General features: G+C 43.4%; 1 protein-coding gene and 1 long non-coding RNA gene across 4 annotated transcripts in view; one reads left to right on the forward strand and one right to left on the reverse strand.

The window, feature by feature from the left end:
• The window catches only part of LOC311528620, a 44,544-nt gene extending 29,065 nt beyond the window's left edge, over positions 1–15,479 (reverse strand). The window contains exon 1 of the long non-coding RNA XR_014713647.1: positions 15,246–15,479. This is a non-coding gene — a long non-coding RNA (uncharacterized lncRNA). The remainder of the gene's footprint in view (positions 1–15,245) is intronic.
• Positions 15,480–15,622: 143 nt separating this feature from the next.
• Positions 15,623–20,926, forward strand: part of PDK1 (pyruvate dehydrogenase kinase 1) — a 29,529-nt gene continuing 24,225 nt past the window's right edge. The window contains exon 1 of one of the 3 annotated variants that reach the window (XM_084643857.1): positions 15,623–15,894. In XM_084643857.1, coding sequence (XP_084499983.1) covers positions 15,777–15,894 — 118 coding nt within the window. In that variant the 5' untranslated portion in view covers positions 15,623–15,776. The remainder of the gene's footprint in view (positions 15,895–20,926) is intronic. The other 2 variants (XM_084643856.1, XM_084643855.1) reach the window with 2 other exon arrangements.

The following is a 20,926-nucleotide window of genomic DNA, read 5'->3' on the forward strand; positions in this document are numbered from 1 at the left end:
AGCTACATAGGGACAGGAGAGTGGCTGGGTGGGGGCACAGAAATGGATGGGCAAGGGAGTGCAGAACCACGTTTGGATGGGGAGGATGCCTGAGTGGGGGTGGAGGGACATGGGCAGATGTAGGGTCAACCAGGGTCTGCATGAGGGAAGCTCCCGAACAATCCCCCCCCCCAAAAAAACCCCTTGTTCCATACTTTTCCCCTAACAACCCTCCAAGGCTCCTTCTCAGCAATTTACTTCCCTCTTCCTCTGCTTTTCCGTTACCCCTGACTCCCCCAAGAAGCCTTTACACTGTTTCTGAGGAGTGCAGGCAATACAGTTCTGTAGTGTAGTTTAAATGAATTATTACTCAAAGTTCTGTATGAATATGCCTAGTAAGGAATCTATTTGTCAAAAAACATTTCCTGAATCTTTGTCCGTAACAATACAGAGAACAAAATACTTGAAGGTATTTTGAAATAAATGATCAAAAATAATTGAAACTGGTGTGATTATAATGTGTCAGTTTGACAAATAAAATATGCAGAATTTTAAAATGTGTGCAGCTTTTAAAAGATTAACTAATTTGTGATATATTAGCAAGAGGAATGAAAGAGGTGGGTGCTCAAATGAGAATGCTAGAAGAGTCCACACTACTCTACCAAGAGCTACACATATGGGCAAAACTCATGAACAAACTCACATCTAAATGCAGAGAATAAGTGGAACAGATACAGGCATGCACTATGTAACGAAGAAAAAAATACACCAAAACTCATGCAAGACCAAAATGCACAAAGCAGAAGAGATAGAAAAAGTTCAAAGGAAGACCTGTGGGTACAGTAGAGAAAAGCTATGGAAAATGCCCTATGTGTGGGGTCATAAGTAATAATTTGGCAAGAGAAATTATACTAAAGCTTGCAGACAACAAAAAAACAAAAAATCCACCATATTGAGGAAGTAAACAGTCACTCAGAGGATGAGATTTTGTATGTATATGATACTTGTGCAGTGCCAAACAACAAAAATTAATGGTTTGTAAAGCTCAGACTAGCACCAGTTGCAAAGAAACGCAACACACACACACACCCAGAAATTGAATGCTAGATAAACAGTGGACGTTACATCTGGAAATAGGTAAACCAATTCAGCCAGTAGAGAATCTAGGATGGGAAACCATTTCAGTAGAAAGTGACTATAAACCTCTAGAGAACATTTTTTAAGAGCCACTGCTTAGTGGACCCAAAATGCCTGTAGCACATGCTGCTGAAATTACAATGCTACAACTCGTGAGCACACTACGAGAAAGGAACTGAGATGTATATAACTGACTTCTTACCCAGAGCAGCCCTGCAGCATGAAAATATGGCAATGGAACAAGAATAGAAAATCTTCAACCTGACAGAAATACAGAAAACTCAAAGATATAGAAAGCATCAATCCAGATGGCTATGCGCCAGTTTCAAGACAGGGGTTGGAAAGAAGCAGAGAACAACTTTCTGGCCTTAGAAGTTATGAGACCATAAAGTACAAAGATTTACGAGTGCCCACATCCTCCATCCTGTCAGGATGGGCAGACACCAGGGGAGAAACTCCACCTGCCTCTCAGGTTTACTAGAGCTATTGAGATGAGCATACATGATACCATCATATATACAGACAATAAAATCATAGTACTCAAGATTATGGAGAACAGAAACTCTCTCAAAAATACATTGGCGCTATTCTGAAATAGAACCCTGTATCCAGAATACATATGGGGGAAATGCAGACCAAGCAGCATAAAGGGACAATGAAAATACACAGCTTCCCCAATAGACTTGTGTATTTTCTTGTTCCTGGTAAACTGTCAGAGGCAAAATGCACTCTTCTGGATTCATGACACAAGCTTATGCGCATGTCTATGCTGGCAGCATTACCTGCATCTCTGGCCCAAACCATCCAGAACTTCAATTCTCTCACTGTCCTGGTCAGTTACCTATTTAACTCAGTCTGCTCACCCATCTGGTCTGTGTGTCAAGTTGTAATCACACTGTTTTCACATGTTCTGCCCTCGCTGGCTAGCAATCACTGAAAGTTAATGTTCAGGACTTTGGTCTTCTAGTCTATCGCCAAGGTAACTCCATTCATATATTGATAATTCTCAATAGTTCATTCATATCAACCCAGACTTGCGTACTCTCTATGTGACTCCTACCCAGCCCCAGGAAACAAGTTAACCCCTTCAATCCCAGTAGGTAGCTATATCCTATTGAGTGGGGAAACAGAGTTACACATCTGTTATAAACATACTGAATTTTCCCACATTCTTGATGCTACCACCTCATTACAGAATACTACTTAGACTTCTGAGAACTAAGTGAACTGTCAAACCTGACACAAAGACCACTATGGACAAAGCTGTGACACTGCACCCCATATTCTTCATAGCGATAGGATTATGATATCTTGCATAAAATACATTATAATTATGTCATGTGAGATGTCACTGAAAAGGTTATGATTATGATTATCCTATTTGTATGCATGTATCATTTTTGTATCTGAAGTTATGAACATTAACTATGTCGCTATTTCAAATGCCTCGGGAATGCCTACTAGACAAGGTGCTTTCATTCTAGATAGTGGGTGTGGAAGGGCCTATTCAGGGCAATGAGCCATTAGGAAAAAACAATAGGCCTTAGGAGGAGCTTATTTCCCATCTGGGGAGCCTTCTTGAGAATGCTACAAACAGCCTCTGAGTAATGGCTGCTATGACTTTATGAAGGCATGTGACGTGACCACATGTCTCTAGATTCCATCTTGGGAGGTCAGTGTTTTTCCACAGACCGGTTTGGGAACCAAGCTTTGAAACACAAGGTTCTCGCCATGTGCAAAAGCTATACCAGGTGGGGACTGACATCTGGTGTCCTTCGCTCCCCACACAGGACTCCTGAAAACATCTGAGGAATAAAGACTGAACTGGGGGAAGTGCTGGACCCAGGCTAAAGGGATTGGAAAACCTGGAGATTCTGAACTCTGGCCATTATCTTTGAAAACTCGTGGCGAACCGGGGAAGTCCCGGATGACTGGAAAAAGGCTAATGTAGTGCCAATCTTTAAAAAAGGGAAGAAGGAAGATCCTGGGAACTACAGGCCAGTCAGCCTCACCTCAGTCCCTGGAAAAATCATGGAGCAGGTCCTCAAAGAATCAATCCTGAAGCACTTGCATGAGACGAAAGTGATCAGGAACAGCCAGCATGGATTCACCAAGGGAAGGTCATGCCTGACCAATCTAATCGCCTTTTATGATGAGATTACTGGTTCTGTGGATGAAGGGAAAGCAGTGGATGTATTGTTTCTTGACTTTAGCAAAGCTTTTGACACGGTCTCCCATAGTATTCTTGTCAGCAAGTTAAGGAAGTATGGGCTGGATGAATGCACCATAAGGTGGGTAGAAAGCTGGCTAAATTGTCGGGCTCAACGGGTAGTGATCAATGGCTCCATGTCTAGTTGGCAGCCGGTATCAAGTGGAGTGCCCCAGGGGTCGGTCCTGGGGCCGGTTTTATTCAATATCTTCATAAATGATCTGGAGGATGGTGTGGATTGCACTCTCAGCAAATTTGCGGATGATACTAAACTGGGAGGAGTGGTAGATACGCTGGAGGGGAGGGATAGGATACAGAAGGACCTAGACCAATTGGAAGATTGGGCCAAAAGGAATCTGATGAGGTTCAATAAGGATAAGTGCAGGGTCCTGCACTTAGGACGGAAGAACCCAATGCACAGCTACAGACTAGGGACCGAATGGCTAGGCAGCAGTTCTGCAGAAAAGGACCTAGGGGTGACAGTGGACGAGAAGCTGGATATGAGTCAGCAGTGTGCCCTTGTTGCCAAGAAGGCCAATGGCATTTTGGGATGTATAAGTAGGGGCATAGCGAGCAGATCGAGGGACGTGATCGTTCCCCTCTATTCGACATTGGTGAGGCCTCATCTGGAGTACTGTGTCCAGTTTTGGGCCCCACACTTCAAGAAGGATGTGGATAAATTGGAGAGAGTCCAGCGAAGGGCAACAAAAATGATTAGGGGACTGGAACACATGAGTTATGAGGAGAGGCTGAGGGAGCTGGGATTGTTTAGCCTGCAGAAGAGAAGAATGAGGGGGGATTTGATAGCTGCTTTCAACTACCTGAAAGGGGGTTCCAAAGAGGATGGCTCTAGACTGTTCTCAATGGTAGCAGATGACAGAACGAGGAGTAATGGTCTCAAGTTGCAGTGGGGGAGGTTTAGATTGGATATTAGGAAAAACTTTTTCACTAAGAGGGTGGTGAAACACTGGAATGTGTTACCTAGGGAGGTGGTAGAATCTCCTTCCTTAGAGGTTTTTAAGGTCAGGCTTGACAAAGCCCTGGCTGGGATGATTTAACTGGGAATTGGTCCTGCTTTGAGCAGGGGGTTGGACTAGATGACCTTCTGGGTCCCTTCCAACCCTGATATTCTATGATTCTATGAACTGAAAGCAAGGGCAGCTTGCCCCTTAAGAATCTGCAGCCTGCTTGTATCATCTCTTAGGGTTCGAATCTGCTACTCATACCCAAATCTATTTAGTATATTAAGTTTAGTTTGCGTTTTTTGTCAATTTGCTAGGTAATCTGCTTTGATCTATTTGCTATCACTTAAAAAAAATCTTTTGTAGTTAATAAACTTGCTTTTGCTTTATCTAAACTAGTGTGTGGGAATCATAACTTGGGGGCAAAAGGCTGTTGCATATTCCTCTCCACATTGACATAGGGGGCAAATTTTATGAGCTTACATTGTACATTTCCCTGTGCAGTGCAAGACAGTAGAATTTTGGGTTTACACTCCAGAGGGGGTGCGTGCCTGAGGAGCTGATAGTTGCCCTAACAGTAGCCTTCCCATGCAGGGCCTGGTCAAAGAGCCCACATGTAACTGCGGCTGGCTTTGTCCCTACCTGTATGTATGCTGGTGAAGGTGCAGGCTGGAGACGGCTTTGTAACTTGTCACAGCAGTACAGTGTAAAAGGGAGCCCGGCTGGTGGGTCAGGGGGGCTCAGTGATACCCCAGTTCCAGGTGGCGCCCCAGGGGAACCCATCACAAAAGCAATGAAACATTTCAGCAGTTCTGCTATCCCAAACTGTATAGATCAAACAACAGACTTCATTTACTAGCAGTGAGTTTGTGTGATTTACCCACATCATATCACATGATACCAAAACCATCAAATGCGAAGTTAGAAGCAGTTAGAATTGCTAATATTATTAAAGAAAGCTGCAAAAAGCAAAGGAAATAGTAGCTACTTTATGTCCCAATGCTGCAGCTATCCCAGGAATTAGAAAGTCGCAGTAAATGCAGTGATTGAGGACTCAGATTTCCAACGAAACGGGGATATCTGCAGTATGACTTTATCCGATCTAAAGACTCAATATACATACACTGCAGAAGGTTGCCAGCCATTCTACCACTAGATTTGCAACTACACTATTAGACCAATGACCAATTTTATTCCAGCTAGACTGTGGAGCCAGTTGCAATGTAATCCCCAGCAACACTGGCAAGAAGCAATATTAGACTGGAGAAATGGAATCAAGTAATTGTGATGTACAATAAAAGTGTTCTGAGGCTAGTGGGCAAACACAGGTTGTCAATGAGTATCCCATGAAAAAAAAGATGTTAACCTTGGAGTTTACAGGAGTACCACTCACTGCTAGGGTGCAGGGCAGTGCATGCCATGGATATGATCACAATACATGACAGTATTCTCAGTGAGAGAGAGTAGGGATAACAGTCACAGTGACTGTGTCCAGCATTCTAACAGACTACAAGGACAAATTTCTTTTAGTGACCTATAGAGCAAGCGGCAGTTGCATATAGACTCCCCATGTGCAGCCACTGAGACTACTGAAACACGGAGTTCCATTTGCCTTCGTGGAACCACTGAAGAAGGGACTGACAAGCCTGAAAAAACAGGCATTGTTACACTTGTTTTAACTAACACAGACTTCAGCATCCTAGTAATAGTGAGAAAACCTGCAGGTAAACTGAAGATCTGTAATGATCCAAAAACCACTCAGAGCATTGAAAAGAAGTCACTAGCCACTATGAACGACTGAGGACACACTACATGATTTATCAAGGGAAAGTATTCATTCTTTGTGATATCAATAATGGATTTTGGCATATTGATCTAGATGAGTCATCCAGTCTCTGGATAACCTCTGCCTCAACTTTTAGCAGGTACCACTGGGTGCAAATGGGCATTGGCTGGGCCCTAGAGGTGTTTCAGTGCAAACTGAGCCAGGCACTAGAGGGACACCCCAGGCATCAACATTGTAGCTGATGACATTCTTATTGTAGGAGAAGACGACGTCAAGGAAGAGACAATCTAGGACAATGACACCATGCTGTGACAACTCCTAACCAGGTGCCAGGAGTAGAATATTAGGCTGAAGCGAACTGAGGTTGACTTCTGAGAGACTCTAGCCAGATCCTGAGAGCCATTACGGAAATGTCCAGATTAAAGAATGTGAAAAGAGTCTAGCAAGTAATAGGGATGGCCAACAATCTTTCCGGATTCTGTGCCCCCTAACAGAAGTGGTGAACCCTTGAGCCAGTTAACACAGTGATCCAGCATGGGAATGGTCAGACCCAAGAACAGGCATTTGAAAACGACAAACCATAAGCAAAGCATCAGACCTAAAATACTACAGATCTGTGGAGCAGCTAGAGTTACAAAGTGATGCCTCAGAGAGGCCTAGGAGCAACACTGATGCAAAGCCAGCAGTATTACCTGTCAGCTCTGTGTTCTTGGGGAACTAGGGCGCAGTACCCAGAGTGTCTGACTCACAAAATCCCCCCCCCCCCCTTGAGCCAAAACCAATCAGAAGAAACACTTAAAAAAAGCAATGAAAAGGCAGTGGGAGACACACCTAAACTCCTGGGACAAGGGTGACAGGATTAAGGAAACTCCCCTAGCTTCATTTGCATCAAAGATGGGACAGGGAGGCATCTCTATTAGCATACAGAATGGAGAACAGAGATTCCAAGGCAAGAACCACATGGAACTCTAGGACCAGAAAAACAGGGAAACACTGCATGATGGGGGATCTCTGCTCCAGATGTTAATGAACCCACGCCTGCACGCACCCAATTCTAGTAATAAATCCTTTACTGGTCTCCAAAATAGTGAAGATCCCTAATTGCATTGTGAGCTCCTTCCAAGGAACACCGCCCATAGCTAGGAATGATCAGTTCCGATTGTCTAGCCTGAACAAAACAACTTTGGTATACTCCCTTGAGCCACAAGTTTACCTATAAACAAATCTAGTGATCTCCCTTGAACCATTGTTCTTTCCCTACAAAAACCCCTATCCATGCTCAAGTGAGTGTTCTGATGCCTGGATCCAAAATCTGCATCACTTCTATTGGGACAGTCATCTTCTCCTAACTGATCGTGGTGAGGGCTCTGCCTGTCTCCAGCACTCTGGAACAGCAGCTACCACCATCACCTGGGACCCCCGATCGATTCAAGTTATATGGAGTGGTGAGAACGCATCTGTCTCTAGGTATAGCCTTCTGACCCTGACTGGTGTGATCAGTTATAGTTTTCCAAACCTGACTTTTATAATCAAATTTAAGTTAGATTTAATATTATAACTGTTTTGTTTGGCTCCCCTTGTATGGTTATTACGAGGCAATAAATATCTTTCATGGTTAAGCTGGTTGCTTCTCCCATCTGGGGGTATTTTTTTGGCTTCCCCATTCGCTCTGCAACAACGCTCCTTGTACCTAAGCTTAAGATCCCTGCAGCGCCCAAAAATCCTGTGGGGTTTGCTCATCAAGTGGGTTATAACCAGAACTGTAATGTGAAAGTGGGGATAGGGACATGGGACATATAAGGGTGGCAGCTTGGAAATGCTGCTCCACCCAGTCTGCCGAGTCCAGGGGTATATAAAGGTAGCAGACTGAAAGTGCTGCTCGACTGAGCCTGCTCAGGCTTGCTCTATTCCAGTGTGGTGCCCAAGGCATATGAGGGTAACAGCTTGGAGGTGCTGTTTGACCCAGCCTACTAAGACCAGGGACATGTAAGGGGTCAGCTTGGGAGAGCTGATTAACCCGATGCTCTCAGACGTGCTTTGTTAATGTGTGTGTTGTAAAACTAGCTTAAATATTTAGATGAGTTGATGTACCCCTTGGAAGACCTCTGTGTACTTGCAGGGGTACATGTATCCACGGGACTAGATGATCATGATGGTCCCTTCTGGTCTTAAAGTCTAGAATAATGATGCTATATTGTTTAATAAATTAATACTACATTATTTCTGTGCCAAATTAAAGACTAATATCTTAAAGTACAGGGGAAGTTTCTTATTTGGTATTACATAGAATTTTAAGGCCAGAAGGAACATAATGATAGTGTCGTCTGACATCTTGCACAACACAAGCCAAAACACTTTATAAGGCTATTTATTCAGTCCTCAAATTATTCTCTAGGCTCTTCTCTGAATACTCTCCAATGTTACAACAGCCTTTTTGAAGTGTGGATGGGACATAATAATGCAGTAGTGTTCTCACCAATACTGTACACTGAGGTAATATCCTGTGTACTTATCCATTTCTGGGTGAAGGTGTCAGAAAAATATTTGTTTTAAGATTGTCACTTAAGATGACCGATTACCTTCATTGTTATTCCTGTTTTTCCTTGTTCTGTATTTAATCGTGGCAATACTATTTCCCTCCAGGTACTTTCTTAACCAATCGAGTTAGCAAAAAATGATTGGTTATCTTAACTGAAGAATTTCTGGGTCACATAATTAATTGTTACCTTGGGGACTCTTGCCACATTATCTTGTTTTCTATCTTTTTTTTTGGGGGGGGGGAAGGGAAGAGGGGAAAGGAAAGACACAGAACATATGGCAAGGGAGAGATTGGGGGGAGTTTCAGCGAGTCCATGAAATACACGGGGATTGGAGGGTAGCACACAGGGAGCTTGTGTGGGTGGAATGAAAGAAGGCAAGCTCTGCAGAGAGAGTGACTGGCCAAAAGAGCTAATGTGAGCCTTGCATGCACAGAAAGGGAAATCTCAAGTAGGAGCAGAAAGGTTATTTTACTTCAATTTGGTACCAGTGTGACCTCTGCCAAAATACCGTGTTCAGTTCTGTTGTCCACAATTCAAGGATGTTAATAAAATGGAGAAAATTCAGAGAAAAGCCACACAAATGATTAAATATGCCTTATAATGAGACTCAAGAAACTCAAGCTATTTAGCTTAGCTAAGAGAAAGTTAAAGGGGTGACTTGACAACAGTTCATAGGTACCTACATGGGGAACAAATATTTGATAATGGGCTCTTCAATTTAGCAAAAGATATAACCAGATACAATGGCTGGAAGCTAGAAAAATTCAGACTGGAAATAAGATGCACATTTTTAACAGAGAGGGTAACTAGCCACTGGAACAATTTGCCAAAGGTTGTGGTGGTTTTCCATTACTGGCAATTTTAAAATCAAGATTGAAATAGAACAGGGGTGGTCAAACTACGACCCACAGGCCAAATCTGGCCTGCCAGCTGTTTTAATCCGACCCCTGAGCTCCTGCTGGGGAGCTGGGTCTGGGGCTTGCCCCTCTCCGGCACTCCAGCTGGGGAACAGGATCGGGGCTGCTCCACATGGCTCCTGGAAGTAGTGGCATGGCCCTCCTCCAGCTCCTGTGCATAGGGGCAGCCAGGGGGCTCTGCTCTGCTCTGCACACTGACCCCGCAGCTCCCATTGGCTGCAGTTCCCAGCCAATGGGAGCCACAGGGGCAGCGCCCCTAGGTGGGGCAGCATGCAGAGCTGCCTGGCTGCACCTCCACGTAGGTGTCGTAGGAGGGCTATATAGCTGCTCTTAGGAGCTGCCTGAGGTAAGCACTGTCTGAAGCCTGCACCCCTGAGCCTCTCCCAGCACCTCAACCCCATGCCCCAGCCCTGATTCCCCTCCTGCCCTCTGACCCCGTTGATCCCAGCCCCAACACCCTCCTGCGCTTCAAACCCCTCATCCCCACCCCAGAGCCCACATCCCAAACCCCTCATCCCCCGCCCTGATCCCCCTCCCGCCCTCCAAACCTCTGGGTCCCAACCCGGAGCACCCTCCAACACCCAGGGCGGATAAAAATCAATGATTTAAAAAAAATTTGAATTTTTTATTTAAATAGGTTTTTTCTTCAAAAAGCATTTTATAAAAAAAATCCTATCTAAAGATAAAGACACATTATAGCTTAAAGATATCTCATCATGGAATAGGGATTATAAATTCTAATTCTATAGTATAAGACAATATATTCATGTAATCTTTAAGAAAAGTTTTGTAAATGAGTTCCAATAGTTCATGGATTAGGGACCCAATCGTATGGGGTTCCCAGGGGCTTCTGTATAGATTATTTAGGTAAATTTTCTATCTACCCAATGGGACTCAGTGCTCAGTCTAGAAGAGACCATCAGAGATGCTTAGTTTTGCAGGTTTCAAACTGTGGATTTGGGTTTCCAGAGATAACATGCTTGTTAACAGCAAAAATGTTCTTAAATAAATAGATAGAGGTGAGAAATAACAGACCTCAACCCTACTGTCCCTCTGCAAATTTGTGTAGACAGAGTCAATCCCTTACCTCTCTCTAAAAGTGCAAAGTTTCAAAAAGTTCAATGAATAGAAGATAGTTGGGGGCAGAATAGATCTGGACAAGGAGAAGAAGTCTGGAGATAAATGTGAGAAGGGAGAGATAGGCAGCAGAAACAAAAGTGAAACTGTTTGAGCAGCATATTCCAGAAGTCTTGAGGTTTTTCTGAGTGTAGCCTTCATTGATTTGAGATCTACCATACCATTCTCTCACTAGAAGGGAAAACCTATAATGGCAGCAGGCCATAAGAGACCCAGTTTGGGAATATTTTAATGAAGTTCCTCTACCTGTGGGTAAGACAGGCATACGTGCAAAATGCAAACAGTGAAACAAAAATGCAAGGCCTGGTTGCCCAAATGAAACATCATGAGAAGTGTTCCTTCTCAGGAGGAAGCTGCGTTGAAGATGATGAAAGGAACATGTCTGAACATGCAGGATCTTCAGGTTGGTAAACTTTTTTATTTCATACTTGTTTCTTAAGGACTGCCTGTCTTCCTTCTGGACTATTCTTGAATTCTCATGTTTGAGCAAAACACATAGTACCATAGAGTAACAATCATCATTTTAGATGCAGTTGTGATAAAAAATAAATAGCTGAAATAGGCAGATCTTCCTTTTACAATTTCACCTTTAAAGTAGTACTGAGTGCCAGTGAATGCAATGAGTAATACTAAATGAGCAGTATAGTTATCACCAAATAACTGCATTGACTTATTTTGTCTAGGAGAATCCATTCTCAACATATAGGATTCTGAAGACTCCACTTTCAAGATCCCCATCATTTTCAATAGTTTCAGAGTTATCTGCTAATGATAGTGTTTCAGTTGCATCATGTATGTCACATAGCCACAGTACATCACCTGTAGTAAAAAGAAAAAAAAAACAACTTTATCCAGAATCAACCGTAGATAAGTTTGTGATAAGAACCAGCAGATTACAAAAAGAGGTAATTGATGAAAAAATTGCCCAGTTTGTTTATGCAACAAACTCTCCTTTCAATGTGATGGAGAATCCACACTTCATTAACATGGTTCAGTCATTAAGATCAGGATATAGTTCACCCAACAGAGCAGATGTTGCAGGCAAATTGCTGGATAAAGTGTATTAAAGAGAAATTGAGCAGTGTGCAAAAGGTTTAGAGGGTGAAATTGTTAACCTGAGTCTTGATGGGTGGAGCAATGTCCACAATGATCCTGTTGTTCGTGCTTGTGTGACAACAGAAGGGAGTGTCTTCCTTACAGAAACAATTGATACATCAAGAAATGCACACACAGCAGATTACTTACAAGAAGTAGGAGTAAAAGCTGTGAAAAAAAATGCAAAAAGCTATGAAAAAAAAAAAGTACACAGCTTGGTCACAGACAATGCTGCAAATGTATCCAAGATGAGGAGAAATTCAGAAGAGAGTCCCATGCTAATAACATACAGTTACAGTGTTCATTTGATGCATCTCCTAGCCAAACACTTTAGTGTTCCAGAAATAAAGGCTAATGTTGTTGAAATTGCAAAATACTTCCATAACCACCACTTTGCAGCAGCTTCTCGGAAAAATGTGGGAGGAACCAAGCTAACTCTCCCACAAGACATGCGATGGAACTCAGTATTGGACTGTTTTGAGCACTATATCAAGAACTGGCCTAATCTGATGAGAGTTTGTGAACAAAATTGTGAAAAAATAGATGGCACTGTCACAGCCAAAGTTCTCAACATTGGGCTTCAGAGAAACGTTGAATGCATGCTGAGAATCCTGAAGCCTATTTCTGTGGCCTTGAATGAAATGCAGGAAAATAGCTGTTTTATTGCTGACACTGTTGAAATTTGGAAGGAACTGAGTGAAATCTTAAAAAGAGAAATATGCAATGACAGAGTTAAATTATGAGCATTAAACAAACAAATGGGACAAGCACTATCTCCAGCTCATTTTCTTGCAAAATATTCTCAGTACTCAGTACCAGGATCAAACCTTAACTGCTGCAGAGGAGTTGGCTATGACATGGACATAGCTAAGGGTGAACCATTCAAGAAATATACGTTTGCTGATGATGTTTTAAAGAAAGTCACACCAGTGAACTGGTGGAATCACTTAAGCACTAGGATTCAGAGACTGTTGAAGTGATAATCTCACTTTAACAGCAGTAGCTTCTTCTGCCAGCATAGAAAGAATATTTTCTTCCTTTGGACTAATTCATTGCAAATTGAGAAATCATTTGGGACCTGAAAAAGCAGGAAAGATTGTTCATAATATAGAAAAGAAAAACAGGAAAATGAACATGAAGATGACCGAGTTAGCTGCAGAAGACAATATTTTAAGTTTCTTGTGTTGACCTGGCTGATATAGTCTATTTAATTTTTGTTTTTTTCACATATTTCATTTAACTATTTTAGTTAAACAATTTTAACAAAAACAAACCTGATTTTAAAAAACTTGAATGTTTAACTAAATTCAAAAATTCATATGCTTGTTTTGTTATATTATACGTTTGCTGTTGAAGAAAAAAATCCAGAATATTGTTGTTTTAGTTAAATAAAACAATTTAAATGTGTATCTGGCGTTGTTCTCCTCCTAATACAGCATGGCAAGAAAGTCCTCCAAATATTAATGATTAACCTGTTGAATTGGAGATACGTATGAAGGTGAACTATCTTCTTCAATTACTTTTGGTAAATGAAATAACCGAACATTCATTCATTTTCTGATACAGCTGTAAAACTAATCTGAAAAGTTTTCAAAGTAAATCACTTAAAAATGTATAGTGTGTACCTTCTAAAAATGAAACCCATATCTATCTCTGAGTTGTGAAGAATATGTATTAAGGTTATGACAACCAACAAGAATACACTTTTATGTAGAAATCCATTATTAAATCAAGTCTTCTTGACTAGTGATTTAAATCAAATCCATCCTGCCCAAACTCCTCATCCTCAGCCCCACCCCAGAGCCTGCACCCCCTCCTGCACACCAACCCCAATTTGGTGAGCATTTATGGACCATCATACAATTTCTATTCCCAGATGTGGCCCTCGGGCCAAAAAGTTTGCCCACCCCTGAAATAGGGGATATCTTTTAGAAAAGCAGCCAAACAGGAATTATCTCAGGGAAGTGCTATGGCCTGTGTTATATGGAAGTTGTAGCCTGTTTCCTCTTGTTTTTTCCTACCCCCCCCCCCCCAGATGTTCTGGTTTAACTTGGATTTTAACTTGAAGAGTGGTCAGTTTGGATGAGCTATTACCAGCAGGAGAGTGAGTTTGTGTGTGTATGGGGGTGGGGGGGATGTGAGAACCTGGATTTATGCAGGAAATAGCCCAGCTTGATTGTCATGCACATTGTGTAAAGAGTTGTCACTTTGGATGGGCTATCACCAGCAGGAGAGTGAATTTGTGTGGGGGGGTGGAGGGTGAGAAAACCTGGATTTGTGCTGGAAATCACTTTAGATAAGCTATTACCAGCAGGACAGTGGGGTGGGAATAGGTATTGTTTCATATTCTCTGTGTATATATAAAGCCTGCTGCAGTTTCCACGATATGCATCTGAGGAAGTGAGCTGTAGCTCACGAAAGCTTATGCTCTAATAAATTGGTTAGTCTCTAAGGTGCCACAAGTCCTCCTTTTCTTTTTGCGAATACAGACTAACACGGCTGCTACTCTGAAACTAGATGATCATAGTGATCCCTTCTAGCCTTTGAATCTATAGGGGGAAAAAAAGCTACTAAACATGTAATTCCCTATTATATTAGGGACACAAAGACACCCTGCTAACCAGAGTGAGTGTAAATTATGACATCACAACAAACAAACGAAAGTTGTGCTATTAAGAAAGGAAGATTTGTAGTCACTGTTAATACTTCTGTAGAATCCTGGCTCCATTGAAGTCAATAGGAATTTTGTTATTGATTTAAATAGAGCCAGTATTTCAACCCCTGGATTGTGTGTGTTTTTGCTAAAGTCTTATTTAGCTTCCTTGATTAATTAATATTTTGAATAAAGGAAGTGTTTGTAAAAGGTTCAACCCTCACTCCCTTCAATTACTGTGAACTCTTAACCTATTAAACATCCATCTCTCTCTCTCACACTTGACCTTCAATAAAACCAGGGAACAAGAGAAAGCAGAAAAAACCCTTAAATAAATAAATAAATAAACTTTATTATAAACTTTGCAGCCTTCATTATACATCATAAATACACAAAAGGGCCACAAGCCAACTCTGTTATAGGGAAAGCAGCAGACAGTTAATAAAGTGGTACAAGTAAGTGTCTGTCTTTACACCCACCCATGCCATTCTGTGTGGGGGGCTGGGTATCACCCACTATGTAGGGTCACCAATTTTGAGGAGGAAAAACAGGGGCATTAAGTCAGGGTCACAAAACCATTTTATGCAAGTTAGTTAATGAACTAATTTGCGTTGGTGTAAATTTTGTTTTACAGATTTAGGGCTGGAGAAAGAGGTCTCTGGGCAGCCCTGGCAAATTAACTCCTGGTATCACAGGGAAGCGGTAGGGAAAACTTGCCACACGCACTTCTCTGCCAGCGTGCCTCATCGCTAACCCGGGGGAGACACGGGGAGCTCAGTCTCCACCCCAGGACTTCCTTGCCTATAGACAAATTTATCAACCCAACTCACCGTAACAAACTCAGTGCCTCTCAGCGCCCAACGAACGGGCGGCTGTGGGGGGGAGTGACAGGGACAAGTTCTCCGGCACCAACAGGAGCCCGCAGCAGGGTCACACGGGCCAGCCGGGCTGGAGCTGAGTTCAGTGGGGGGTCCCTGACAAGGTGCGGGGCTGGCCTTCGCCGCTAGGGCTCGCTGTGTGGCCAGGCCCGGGCCGCGGCCAGGGTTCCTGCCCGTCGTAGCGGGCGGGGGCGGCCCCGGCCCCTCTCTGAGGTGGCGTCGAGGTCGGGAGGCTCCGCTAATCAACCCCCTGCACCATTCCCGCCCCCACCGGCGGGGCGCGGCGCCGAGCGGAGAGAGAGGCGGTGCCCGGCGCCCCGTTCCCGCCCCCCAGTTCCGCGCAGCGCCGCCCCCCAGTTCCGCCGGGGACGCGCAGCGTAGGAGGCCGCGGCTCGGGCAGGTGTCGAGGCTCCGGGCAGTTGCACAGGCGGGAATGGCGGCCGGGCCGGGCTGAAAGGAGAGGAGCCGCGTCTCGAGGCCGCCATGAGGCTGCTGCGGGCCCTGCTGAGAGGCGCCTCCCTGGCCGGCCTCTTGCAGCAGGTGGATTTCTACGCCCGCTTCTCCCCGTCGCCCCTCTCCATGAAGCAGTTTCTGGACTTCGGTGAGTGCCCGGGGCGGCAGGACCCTGGCAGGCTGCGCTGACCTGCCCGCCTCCCCGGGGCAGGAGGCGGTACCGCACCACCAACGCCACATGGGCAGAGGAGCCCCTGGCTCTAGCCCAGAGACCGGGCTGCAGCGTGAACACCCCCACCAGTGGGTGGGGGGCTGCCATTGAATTCCGCCTCTGGCCCCGGCTTACCTGGGCTCCACTGGCAGCGCCTTTGGTTCTTCAGCCCCCAGGCAACGGGCACCTCTTCTCCCCGGGGGGGGGGGAGGCAGCGGGGTGGGCTCTGCACCCTCTTCCCCTTCTTGGTCCCGCAGAGATGGAGAGAGCGGACTGAACTCATTGCTCAGAGGAGGGGGCCGCCGAGTAAGTTGCCGAGCTTCTGGGCTCCGCAACCCTCTTCACCGCCTCCCCAAGTCTGGCTCCCCCCAGGGGGCCTGATTGGCTGCTCTTCCCTCCCAGGAAGCGGGATGGTGGGGCAGGCAGCCAATCAGAGGGGGTTTTCTGGCCAGGCAAGGACTGAAATTCAATAGAGCGCTGCCGCTGGAGGCCTCATCAGGAGGCTGGTTACAGCTGTGGCCAAAGTTGTAGCGCTAGTGAATAAATGGCGACAGCTGGCAACAAAGCAAAATATCCAGCAGAGTTTTTTAAACCAGAATTGCAATCTACCACTAGAGAGCGAAGTGTCACGCACACGGGCAGCAGGTTTGTATAATTTTTGGTGGTACCCAAGTGGAGCTGTCCTATCCATAGGATGGACCGGGGCAAACACCCTGCTCCAATCTTCCCTGAAGCCTGCCGGCCCTGAGCAACGCCGGGAGCCAGCAAGGTGGAGCAGAGTGGGCTAGGGCCAGGTCACTCGCTGCTGCCAGCACCAGGCCCCCCCCCCCGCTAATCCCCAGGCTGCCTTGACCCCCTGAAGTCCCAGGCAGGGTAGGCACCACCATGTTGTACGAAGAACACTTGACAGAATTATTGGACTTAATACCCCCACCACCCCAATGTCTGTCATTATGTCATTCAATCATTCAACCCATAAAATAGCACACATTTTGCCATACTGAAAAACCCCCCAGTAACCTAGCTAATAAATTCAACTCATATAATTCATGAAAAATGTGTGTACTGTATATGAGATTATATGAAAAATGAAAATGAGCTTGCTTTGGGATTTTACAAGGCAGTTATATCATTTAAACACATTTGGTACCTTGAGTAATGATAACACTTCTTGCAAATCACATAAATAGGGAACCCATGGTCCCCTTCCCTCACCCTAATGCAAAGGCACAGGGGTTATTGCTGGCTGCCCGAAGGCTGCAGAAAAACCTATGGGCAAAACATGTAGAAAGAAGAGGATTGATTTATACAGAAGGTTGAAGGGGACTCCCATAGTGCATTAATTAACACTTAATAAATATATCAAAATTAAATACATTACAGAGATAAGAACCTGTAATGACAGATTTTATTTCATGAGAAGCTCCAGAGAAAGAAGACCCAGAGGGAGTAATGATAGGAGTAATCCTAGGGAGAGCAAAGGGGCTGGTAGAGGGAGCAGACAGAGAACAAGGGTAGAGGCAGAGTCACTGCAGGGTTGACCCTGTCTTCTGCATCTCCCCTGTGGGTGGACACACTGATCACTATCACTATAGGAGGGAACAATAGAATGGTATGCCCAGAAGAATGAATGACTTGAGAAAAATTTCCTGAAGGGACCCTTACCCTTTCAGAGCTTTTCTAGCTTGGATATTTATATTTCTACACAAGGTGGTTTGGCCCACAGAAATAAAAATCTGCTCATCTTCCATGTGTTTTTGGACCAATGGAAAAAACCAGGTACAATTCAAGTGACTTTTAAAATTGCCTATGAAACCAAGTTAACAAAATAAATGAGCTTATGAACAACCAGAAAATATACTTCTCAAGTGAAAAAACTATAAATAGACTTCTTTGCAAAGAAATTGTAAGTTTTGTTACAGGAAAAGCCACAAACTGTCTGGAAAGGAAGAGTAGATTGAATTACTTGCCTCAGTGAACTTAAATACCCAGAGAATTGCTGGGCCTGTGATGATGATGACTGGGGCTTGCTCACCTGTGGCTCCCCCTCCCCATGCTGTGGAGACACAGCCAGGCAGGTCTGTATCTGCAAGCAGGCACCCTGCCTCAGGTGCAGCTCCCATTGGCCGGGATGGCCAATAGACTGGGAGCCTCCCGGCCAGTGGGCTGTGTGGGAGGCAAAGGGGGAGATTGTTGGGAGCTCTGGAGCAGGGGAGGCAGTGGGGACGGGAGTTGTCTCTCGAGGTACAAAGGGGGGAGTCTTTCTGGAGAGGGGTGACAGGGCACAGGGGCCGTTGGGGGGGGTCTTTTTGCTTCTTTCTCCCACTTTTGGCTCCATCTGTCTGTCACCACAACACGCTGGCTGTGTCTGTCTGACAGTGACAGACTCCAGCTGCTCTCTCTGCCTGCGGGTCCCTCCTCCTCCCTGCTGTGGAGGCATGGCCGGGCAGCTCTGGCGCTGGCTCCTGCAGCTCCCATTAGCTGGGGTTCCCAGCCAATGAGCTGGGAGCTGGGTCAGTGCTGGGAACTCTCTGCAGCACGCAGCAACTCTCGGGGTGTGGGGGAGCTGCTTGTGGGGATGCGGGGAAGCTGCCTCTGAGGTGAGAGTGCCCCATGTTGCCAACCCATGGCGCGGGACCCCCCAAAGCACGGGGCCTTGGGCCCAAACATTGGTGGAGCTGGGCCCACCTCCATGAATATTGATAGAGCATGGGCACCAAGGACCCATATAACTCGTCGCCTTTGGCCACACACAAAACAATCTTAGAGGCAGACATTAGAAACCTTATCAAGTCTGGGTATGGAGTCACAATGCAATGGATCCAGTTTCTGTAGGTTCATCTCTTTGATAAATTATATGTACACATAGACTGAGTTCCCCAGGTAACACACGTGTTCATCAAGCTTCAAAAACACAGGGCTCTATTATTTCAATTAAAGAAGATACCCCTCAGCTGTTCAATGTTAAAGGTCCCTTTATCCATTCAACATTTTTTACATAATTATTCATTTTACAATATGTTATGTAAAGACAAAAGTGTATCCTTTATATATAAAAAGGATATTCTAAATCATAAAAAAATAAAATTATTAAATTAAAAAGATAAATGATATAAAGCATTACATAGTAAAAACTGTAATCATTCTATATACGCGATATATGAACAGGGATTGTAGTATTGTTCAGTTACTTTTTAAAACAAATATAGGTCCCAAACTACTGTGTCTCCCTTACAATGGGAATTTGCTTTCAAGGCAAATATTTCTCACAGCAAAGCAGTAATTTATGGACATCAGTGCTTAGACATAAGGTCATGGATAACCAGAAAAAATGTTCAAAATATATCAACTTTTTGAGATGCTTAAAAGCTAGAAAACCAGTGGCTGAGGCTAAAAATTGTAGTAGATATGATTTTGTGCTCAGAGGTAGGAGTCTGGCAATAGTACATGATCAGACATTCTCTATGCATTACAGTAAGGTTGCTTTTTCAGTCTGGATTTTCTTTGTTTTCTTTTTTAAAGCTGGACCATTCAGACAGACAGAAAACTTGAATATTCCATATCAAATCTACATTAAAAGAATGTAAAGATCACAAAGTCATGTGATGTCATACAGCGTGAATTGATTTAAGTCAAAGCAATTTAAATCACTGATTTTAATCATTGTTTAAATCAGCAAGCAGTAAGCCTTGATTTAAATAATCAGTTTTAATTTTGGTTTTTACTTGTACTTTTTAGTTATTGTCCTAAAGAGATGCTGATTCACATTTTAGTAGCCATTAAAACATGTTGATTTGCAACTAAACAAAGCTTTTACACTAAATTTGATGCTTCTTTTTGCCAAGCAGTAGATATACTGTATCTATACACATATTTAAGCATTTGTACAGCTTTACATAAAATATGTAGTACCTAAATAAATGTAAGTTATTAGATTTGTTTAATTTTTTACTTGTGATTTATGTCCAGCGCAATTTGGGTGGCAATTCAAATACAATTAAAAATGCACAAAACCAGCATTTTAAAATGTTTATTCTTACTTAAATAAAACTACCTTAAATATGCTGGATACATAAGAAAAAAAGTTTATTAAAACACGTTTTGTATTTAAAACTAACTGATTTATTTAATGAAGGAAGTTTATCTGTAGTTAGTGAATTGAATCAATTTTCTGGTGACTATGTCTTTCAAGATTTTAGAACTAGTAGATATCATTTTCTTATAACTAGTTTTTATACATAGATTTGAAGAGGAAAACAAGCTTTCCTTCTTTATCAACTCAAATTTGTTAACTCTGAATTTAGCTAGTCATTGAACTCAACTAGTTGAACAAATTGAAATGAAGAAAATATTCTCACTGCCCTGCAGAATTGGCTAATGCTGTCAAAAACTGGTTTATCACCTCAACAAACTCTGGTTCCAGATGCTTAGCCCATGGCTTCCATTAGGTCAGTGACTGACTCTTTAAAACTTCAGCAGCAAATATCTACTAATTTTAAATAGTTTAACTTAAAAAATAAATCTAATTTAAATTAAAAGATTATTTTTATTTTTTTAAAAAAATAATTGATTTATCCTGATATCATAGTTAAGGTACTACAAATAACCTTAACTCTGTATCCTGCTGCAGGTGTCATGTCAGTCTTTGATTACATGATCACAATATTGTTTCTCTACAGCAATTCTGACCATTCCACGCCCAAGTTAGACTGCACAGGATATGAGGCAGCTGTTCGATTTTTGAATCCTCACTGTTCAATTAACGGATACACTCACCCAGTGCATGTTGTCCTCCAAAATTATGACACAGTAATGGCAAAATTTGGCCCCAATTATTACACTGATTTATAGAACTTTTGTCTCACTCACTGTGTAGCCCTGCCTCATTCCCTTGCACCATCCAACTTGAAGATTGATGAAAGAAGCCCTATGGAACAAATAGCATGTCAGTTTGATATTAAAGGTTGAT

Source organism: Lepidochelys olivacea (genome assembly GCF_965140295.1).
Source record: "Lepidochelys olivacea isolate rLepOli2 genome assembly, chromosome: 11".
Taxonomy (NCBI): Eukaryota; Metazoa; Chordata; order Testudines; family Cheloniidae; genus Lepidochelys; species Lepidochelys olivacea.